General features: G+C 40.1%; 1 protein-coding gene across 2 annotated transcripts; it reads left to right on the forward strand.

Moving 5' to 3' along the window:
* Positions 1-34: 34 nt before the first annotated feature.
* pex16 (peroxisomal biogenesis factor 16) lies at positions 35-8,040 on the forward strand. Of its 2 annotated transcripts, none has more exons than XM_078282571.1 (11): positions 35-353; positions 645-680; positions 1,061-1,137; positions 1,832-1,965; positions 2,314-2,414; positions 3,423-3,503; positions 5,035-5,190; positions 5,501-5,573; positions 6,195-6,314; positions 6,520-6,584; positions 7,310-8,040. In XM_078282571.1, the coding sequence occupies exons 1-11, from the start codon at positions 227-229 to the stop codon at positions 7,366-7,368; spliced, it is 1,029 nt and encodes a 342-aa protein (XP_078138697.1). In that variant the 5' UTR covers positions 35-226; the 3' UTR covers positions 7,369-8,040. The 2 variants fall into 2 exon arrangements, with proteins under 2 accessions (XP_078138697.1, XP_071770110.1); XM_071914009.2 differs by having other exon boundaries at positions 5,038-5,190.
* The last annotated feature ends 1,034 nt before the right edge of the window (positions 8,041-9,074 follow it).

The following is a 9,074-nucleotide window of genomic DNA, read 5'->3' on the forward strand; positions in this document are numbered from 1 at the left end:
CGGAAGAAGAGGCGTGTACAACTGGATAGGACCGGAACCAACATTTATTTTAACTTGACAGCGGGGGGACACAAATAACAGTCGGACCATCCACGCGGAAGTTTTGTTTTTAGAGTAGGTGCAAGGAGACTGATGTATTCAAAACCAACCGTTGTCAAACTGTTTGAGTTTGCATAGTCTGAAAACTGAGTGAAGACTGTATTTTTCGGTTTGTAGTAAAGTTGAAATGTCTAAAGCGTACATTGACAAACTGACTCGCTTTTATGAGCGCTACCGTGAGTATGTCACGAAAAACCCAGCTGCCACAGCACAACTTGAGAGTACGGTGCGGACACTCTCCTACCTGATTGCAGGTAAGTGAAAATGCCAGCACGCTTTGTGAAATTACAGAACCATGACGGATAAAACCCAACCCTACTTATAGCCGCAGTAAAAGCTCTTATTACAGTTAATTTACTTCCTTAGACCAGTTGACGACTGTTAATATGCAGAAACACTTTGTAGACCAGAGTTGTCTTTGTCTTCAACTACTAATATCACGCCAATATGCCGCACATTTCACTGCTTGTTGTATTCCATGTAAAGTCTAATATGAAGAGCCTCTGTTGATGAAATTACAATATGAAATTAATCTTATTTTGCAGGGCGATTTGCAGATTCCCATGAGCTATCCGAACTAAGTAAGTAGGGGTTTAGGATCACTTTATGATACAACTATTGCTCTGTTTAAAGCTCAGTCTTATACAGCCACAGAAGAGGGCCATGGCTTTACTAATTTATTATGTACTGGTTATGTCATTTGTTACAACTGCACTATTGATACAATGCTATAAAAGACGTCAGGTCGGTGGCATCTTTTATCCCCCTTTTTGTATCCCAACTTGTAATTTGCTACATACAATTTATTTTTCCAAGCACAAATTTCACCACACTTAAATCAGTTTATTCAAAGCAATACAAAGCAAATATGTCATTTTATAGGAGCTGTTTGGGCCCATTTTGGGGTTTTCTGCCCTGTTCTAATGGGACCTTCCTCCTCATTGCTCTGTGTCTTTTTCAGTCTACTCTGCTTCCAATCTTCTGGTGCTGTTTAATGACGGCATTCTGCGCAAAGGCCTAAAATGCACCCTGCCTATGGTGAGCGCCACAAGATCGTTTCCCCTTGGTTTCAGATAAACTCATTCTTCTTTTACAGAGGAATGTATTCATGCATGTTTGAGACGCACACACTGATGTTTCTGATTGTGCAGGTCAGTCAGGTTTCCTTACAGGAGAAGAAGGGAGAGATGATGACAGAGCGTAATGCTGAAAGTATTGGATGAAGCTTCTAGACTGAAAAGAAAGAGATGAATTCTGTTACATTTTCTTCCATTTTTTTTTCCAGCATGTCAAGCCTTCTGGGTTTGGCTACTTGTTTCTTATTTTAGCACATCTCACCTATCACAGACACTTACACTGCTGGAATGTGAGTTAATCATAGTTTCACTATAGACTGGATGTGACTACCTTGTTATGGCAGACATTATTCAGTATTTTAGTTTGAAGAAACATCATTCCTTGATTGAACTGGAGCCATTATACTAGCTGGAGGAATAACGCCAGAATCTTTAGCTCTCTGTTTTTTTTGTCATGTATTTTGTCTTGTATTTGTCTTTATTGTCATGTATTGTGTATGTATGATTGTATATGTTGTACGTATAATGGAAAATTAAAAAATATAAAAACGTAGCTCCCTGTCAAGTTGAATATCATAATATCATACTTATATGCTGTAGTTTGAAAGTGATTGTGAAAGTGCTGAGCTTTTCTGCTGTTTGTTTTGTTCCGTCAGTCTCTGTCTCAGCAGAGACTCCTGACCTGGCTGTCTGTGTTGGAGTATGTGGAGGTTTTCCTGGAGATGGGAGCCACCAAGCTGTGGGGTGAAGGGGGGCGCTGGCTCATCATCGGACTCATCCAGATTGCAAAGTATGGCTTCCTGCTGTAGTACGTTTGAGAAGAGTGGGGAAGTGACGGTCTGCACTCGATATATCAATGTGTGGATTTTGATTGGATTAATACATAAAAGTTTAAATCAATCATGTGATGCATACACACATACACACCAGGCAATCACATTTAATCAACAAATAATATCACACACACGCATACATACTTTGAGTGGGCTACTGTCAAAACTATTGTTTATTAATCCTTTTAGATAGTGTGGATAGTATGTGAAAAGACTGAAAGAAACCACATGGTCCATGTACAGCTGTCAGATGCCTGTTCTATTTTAATTTCCCTAAACAAATTTTTTCCCACATTCATCCCCAGGGCGATTTTGCGCATCCTGCTTCTTCTGTGGTACAAATCAGGCGTCCAGACTTCGCCTCCCATAATCCCCCTTGACAGGGACGCAGAGTTTGGGAACAGAGGTCAGTTATCACCTGTTTGTCTCTCACTCTTTGATCTTTTACCACATTTTGATGAGGAAGAGAGGGTGTTTTTTTTCTACAGTACTACAGCCAGGAATCAAACACTCATTGCAGCTTGTGTACATGGTACTTGGTTTAAGAGCTGCTACAATCTGATATTCTAGCTCCTGCATCACATCACTAGCTTGTCTGGGAAGCTAAGCAGGTCTGGCTGTGGTTAGTCCTTGATGGGAGACTACCTGGTGCTGGAAGTGGTGTTGGAGGACCAGTAGGAGGTGCTCTTCCCTCTGGTCTCATGAATAAAATCCCCAATGCCCCAGGGCAGAGACAGGGACTCTGTCCTGTGAGTGAGCACCGTCCTCTATAAAAGCCATAAAAGCGCTATATAAATGTAATCAATTATTATTATTATTATTATTATTATTATTATTATTATTAGGTCACCATTTATGGGAATATTAATTAGACACATAGTTTCTTGAGAGATATGACTTGCTGATCCCAACATAACTCAAAACACAAATAATACAACCCATTTACAGCTTCGAACTACATCTAAAACTAATCTTTCACACAGTGTCAGTCCTTGCATCAAAAGCTTACTCAACTATCTATCAATCTATCAATTTATCAATCAATCAAAATACTTTATTCATCCCTCAGTTTTCAATTCAAGGCAAGTGAGTTCATAAACAACAACAGACCACAATATACAATCATTCATACACATAAAGACAAGAAGAAAACAAGAGATATAAAAATATATTTAAAAAAATGGCTAGGCCACAATTTAATAGATACTTTGCAATTCTGTCCAGTGCAGAGTCCAGAGGCAAGGGAACTAATTTGAGCGTGAAACATGTGTTCAGTTCATTGAAATAAACAAAGCCGGTGATGGGGCTGTTGTGGTGCCACAGGTAATGCTGTTTATCTGAAGGTGGTGTGAGTGAGATTCTCCTGCATTTCTTTACGACGACGCAGCATAATTATCTCTTCTGCTCTGCGTAGACGACGGTAACGAGGAGCACAGAGACGACCCCTGCTTTGTGGGCCAGCGGTCAGGACGAGTCATGAGGCCATTAGGAAACGGTAAGACCAGGAAAACATCTTGTTATTGCTGTAGTTAATTAAGATTTCATTCTAATTGTAAAGGTTATTTGATAACCTTTTGAGTTTGGAGGTCTTAAATAGTCTGGAAATTTGAGCTCAGTCAGCAGCAGTGTAGGTGGTCTGAGGCCTGAGAGAGACCTGATCCTGATCAACAATGAAATCTCCTGTTTCTGTCTCAACAAAAGCCTGAAATGGCTGGAAAAAAAAAAACTGGTTTAATGCAGCTGCCAGCCGGGTCTGACGGAAGCTATTTTGATCTAAACACTTGAGATCCATGTTCAGCAGAGGAGCATTTACTTCCTCAAACTCCCTGATAATGATAATGATAATGTGATACTTTATTGATCTCTGAAAGGACATTCTGTTTTCACTTGCCGAACCTCCAGGCAGGTCAGAGCCAAGTTCCTGGTTAAGAGGCTTGGAGTTTCTTATAGTCAGGCTGTTGCAGGATGGGGGGAATTCCCCCTCCTGCCAAGTTTCATTGCGGTCGGGGTTAGGCTTTGTCCCTTCTGTTGTGCAATTCATTTTGCCGTGTTGTTAAATACGTGAATTTGACTGTAGAATGAATAAGCCACTATTTTCCTTCCCTTCTTGAAGGACAACAGTACGAGTTTGATGACGGTGAACTTGATTACGGTGGAAGACGATGCGGTTTCTCTTTCTTCCATGAAATACTTTGCTTCATGCAGGTTATAATAATGTAATGTTCTAATTGGAATAATAATGAAAAAGGGGCAACAGAGCAGCATCCCATCATATTTCCCAGCCTCAGCACAGTAGAAAAAGCCCAGAACTGTAGTGAGTGAGAGAGACAGCAGTTTGGCAGAAAAAAACACCACCTGCTGGCAAAGGAAAGACTTCAGCTTCAGCTAACAGCAGGTCTACCAAGGCCTGCCTGACTGCAGACTGCACAGCTGGTTTGTGTCATAAGAATGACACCAAATACAGCAAAAACAAAACTGAATCAATAAATAAGCAAACATGGAGTTTGAGCATTTTATGTCATGTCTTGTTTTGCTGTGACTTTATATAAACATTTAGACTCGAGTTTGCTATGAAATAGTGAAGTTTATTAAGAAAATCAACTTCTGTGATTAGAAGTGTTTGGGTTAAACAATTCAAACACCTTTTTTAAAAAATTAAGTTACATTTTAAAATATTAAATTAATTTAAAAATAAAGAAAAACAAAAACCATGTTTTTTTTGCTTTGTCTTGTTTTTTCTTCATTTTCCCCCACAAACTGCACCTCGTCCCTATTGATCATAAACAAACATGATAGTTGAAATTGATCAAGGGACAGTGTTGATGGGGCAGCAGGGGTGAAAGCTTTATAAATATATTTCAATGGAGAATTCACCATGTGTAACTCTTGTATTATCAGTCGCTGTGTTTAAGTCGTCCACCTCTCCTTCTCTCTCCCTCTCTCCTGTGTGTGTGTGTGTGTGTGTGTGTGTTTTCTGTGTGTGTGTGTGTGTGTGTGTGTGTGTGTGTTTTCCCTGGTTGTTCCAGCAGTCCCCGCCCTGCAGGCTAGACTGTGGGGAGCGCCGAGTCAGGAGAAGAAGAGGAGCAGCCTGAAGGAGGAGAAGCTCCACAGCAAACCCACACAGCTGGGGCTGCAGGAGACCATGGCCGAGTCCATATTCATCGGACGACCGCTGGTTCACTGTATCCTTCCCTTGTAGTCCATTCAGTTGCAGGATCACATATTAAGCTGTTCTTGTACACACCACAGTCCGGTTTCCACAACTGATCCCTAAAAATATAGTAATGTTATTCCCTTTTCATCGAGCCAAAGACATGTTCAGTCGACCCGGGCAAACCTCTGTCCGCTCAACCATTTTTACACAAAACAGGATGAGCAAGACACTCTGAATACTAAATGATTTTTTTAGATTGTAGTTTCATAGTTCGTCCCTACCTGAGAATTGTTCGTTGACTGTTTCTTTTTCCTTGAATCAAAACTTCCTGAATGCAGTACTCTGCCTTGGACTTTGTGGGAAACAGTCCTGGAAGCCTTGGCTCGTGTCTGGAGTCCTCGAACTTTCCAGGTCAGTTAAGCGCTTCCTCTGCAATATTCTGTTCTCAGTTTACTAATGAGAGCCATCAGGACCCTGTTTGTCCCAAGATGTCTGCCAGACGTTAGAAGAAATGTTTGAGTTCCAATTCAGTGAAAACGATGAAGCACAATTTTCTTTTTTAGGTTTATGTTTAGGCTTATTAAGTACTGACATGGCAGCTGACAATTCATCTGAAATATGTGAGCATCACAATAGTGTTTAGTTTAAAATATACACATCATGGTGAAAAGGAAATAATAAATTAGAAAACATAATAAAATAAGAAGGCAAACATTTCAGCACATAGCCAGGTTAAAACAAGAAACAAAAATTGCATCAAAATATGAGCAAATATGTTTCCACATACAGAATATACCTGCACATGTATGCACACACCTATACATACGTAAATATATATACACATACCAATTTGTATACTCATCAGAAACAAAAGTTGACTAATATCACTTCACTACTCCATCCTCTTTTTCTTCTGTGAACATTGACACACAATTTTGACTCTACAGACTCACAATATGAGTCACATTGACATTGAGCTTTGAAAATTATGATTTGCATGACATCTGGCACTTGTCTGTCTGTTTTCTCTAGTTTTGGTTTGCTCAGTGATACCAACTTTCAGAATCGATGGGAGAGGGCAGAGATGAGGAGAAGAGCCTTTCTCTTGCTGTACTACCTTCTCCGTTCACCCTTCTATGACAGATACTCAGAGTAAGTGCCTGGCTGGTTAATGCTGCATTTTACTGAAGAGGATCTGTTTTCCAAGAATGGATGCAATTGTAAATATTTTTTGGTTGGTAAAATGTGTACCTTGCCAAAGGCCTGCCCATTAAATACTTGAGAACTTTATCTCCATTATCACGTTTCCCTTTAAATGATCTTAAATTGTGTCTCTGCTCTTTCCTGTTTTTCCCAGAACAAAGATTATTTTCCTGCTGAGACTTCTGGCTGATCACGTTCCAGGAATCGGACTGGTAGCACGTAAGTACTCACAACATCTCTGACTGACCTCCGCACATCATTTTAAAGGGGAAATCCACCCTAAAGCACTAGAACACTGTTAAAAAAAAACTGTTACTGGCAGCGTTCCTTACAGCTCTGGGCCCATTTTGTTGTTTAGTGGAGTATTTTTCTTCCTCCTCATGGATAACGATAATAACAAATGTTTCAGCGATCTAAAACGTCAGCGGTAAACGTCAGGTTTTGGTGTCAGTCCCTCAGAATCAAAGAGCGAGGGCTTCTTTCTAGAGCCGCCATTTTTGCACCAAGAGACGTTCAACAATCATACAGGGAGGAATCCATCGTAGAAGAGGAGAGAGACCAATTTCTCCACCGACGGTAGCCTCAATAGACCAGAATGCAATGCAGCCACAAGACAGGTTGGGTTTTGAGTAAGAGGCAATTCTCAAAAACTCGCTCTCCTGCTCTTACTACACGATCACAAAATAACTCCTGGAATGCATTGAACATCACAAATTGAGTCTCTAAGTTTGGATTTTTCCTTTAAGACATTTCAATTTGAATAATCTAATGGCTCTTCAGAATTATTGCATAATGTATCGGGACAAACATGCATTAATGGGAGCAGTGCCTGTTTTCTATGCTGAATATCAGTCATTTTAATTTTCTCACTCAAATAAACAATTCAGAATGTATTGTTGCCAGGTTTGATTGTGACTGATTGATCCCGCTGTCTGTCTGCTCAGGCCCTCTGATGGATTACCTCCCCATCTGGCAGAAGATCTACTTCTACAACTGGGGATAAGACTTCCTGGATCTGCTGAGATCTTGGGACATATGCAAGAAAAAGAGGAAATGGCAAGAAAGGAACTGTCAGTCCGTTGCTGCAGGCAGAAGGACGTGTTTTTCACTGAAAGACTTGCCACATTGGACCAAAAGCTATTTCCTATTCCATCAAGGATCGATGTCAGGCAGACAGTGAGCACCTTAAAGTCGCCCTTAGCCTTGAATGGTTAATTATTTCTATTCTGGCAATTACATTTAATAAGAGCTCTCTTTGATTTAGAGGGATATATACTAACGTGATTCTCATAACATTCTTTTTAGTAATTAAGAAAGAGATTCAAGTTTTTCTGTTGTGTTTTCTCTGTGTTTTCTGGTGGGTGGCACCACAGAGCGGTGGCTCGATAAAAGCTAAACTTCTGCCTCATGTCAGGTGAATACTGGAGAACCTTTCTTCGGGTTCTTCAGGATGTGTTCTAAGACGTTCTCTGATCTGTGCCATCGTCCATACAGTGAAGACATCGCAATACAAATGGATAAAATTGTTTGTATGATCATTTGTTGCATATTATGTTTGTGATCAATGTTTCTTTGTTCTTTTTTTTTTATTTCATTGATCTTGCCAAAAGTCCTTGCAGTGGTTTTATTTGTCTGAAGAATGCAGGTGATTAACATCCTTTCACCTGTTGAAGCAGCTGTGTTTCTGTCACTATCCGCACACAAAAAACTGCAGCCAACAAGAGACCGCTTGAAACCAAGCAGCAGTGAGTTTGTCCTCCACTTGTCAGCTAAAGTGAGCAACACTTAAACACATAAAACTAGAGCAACAAACTGAACAACCCTCTCCTCCACCAGCAGACATGGAGCCTGCCTTCTGGATCAAATATCAGAGAGACTTTTTCATGCCAAGCTAAGGGTGCAGGACAGGTACACACACACAAGTAAACTACAGTACCAATGGAATCAAATCAAAATAAGTAACATCTGTCAGATAATACGAAAAGTACAGGAAGAACTTGTTCAGATGTGTCTCTTGCGTGTCTCTGATTCATCCACCTGGGTCTCCAATATAAATCACCGGAAGATTTCATGAAGTAAGGCTTCAGCCCTTTCTGCCCCATCTCTACCCAACACCTTTCTTACATTGTACTTCTACCTGCAGCAGTTCAACATCATGACTGATTAGATGGTGTAAAAGGGAAGCTTTGCTGACATCACCATCGATTTCTTACTCATCGAGAAAGAGACCCTGTTGAAAAAGTTTAGATGTGTTCTTTAAAGCAAGTGTTGGGTTTCACATTTAAAGACTCCATGAAATGGCATCCTTACTTCCTTGATTTGATGTATTTCCTGTTGAAACATTGTTCAAAAATCTGTGATGGTTTTATTGGTTGGAATTTAGATTTATGCCTACTGGTGCAACATGAGATCACGATTAAAGATGCTCTGTTTTCCAGGAAGAAAAAGTAATGGGAGTTCATTTCATGGAGACTCTAAAGGAGCATTGAGTAATTATTACTTTTAGCGACCGGTAGGAATTACAGCAACATCAACAGGTCTCTGGAACAGCTTACTGTGGGCTGTAAGTGACATATAAACAAATAAAGTCACATTTACAAGTAAGGTTTAGAGGGAAGAAGCAACAGAAACGTCTAGCGAAGAGGTAAAATGTGGTGGGAATTTGTTATTTTACTTAATGCAAAGAATGTCGGGATTACAAACCAAAAC

The sequence above is a fragment of the Centroberyx gerrardi genome, chromosome 1, assembly GCF_048128805.1.
Source record: "Centroberyx gerrardi isolate f3 chromosome 1, fCenGer3.hap1.cur.20231027, whole genome shotgun sequence".
NCBI classification, from domain to species: Eukaryota; Metazoa; Chordata; class Actinopteri; order Beryciformes; family Berycidae; genus Centroberyx; species Centroberyx gerrardi.

Coding starts and splice junctions, on each gene's coding strand:
- pex16 (XM_078282571.1), top strand. CDS start 227: ATGTCTAAAGCGTACATTGACAAACTGACTCGCTTTTATGAGCGCTAC. Junction 681..1,060: donor CCATGAGCTATCCGAACTAA/GTAAGTAGGGGT, acceptor TGTCTTTTTCAG/TCTACTCTGCTTCCAATCTT. Junction 1,966..2,313: donor GGACTCATCCAGATTGCAAA/GTATGGCTTCCT, acceptor ATTCATCCCCAG/GGCGATTTTGCGCATCCTGC.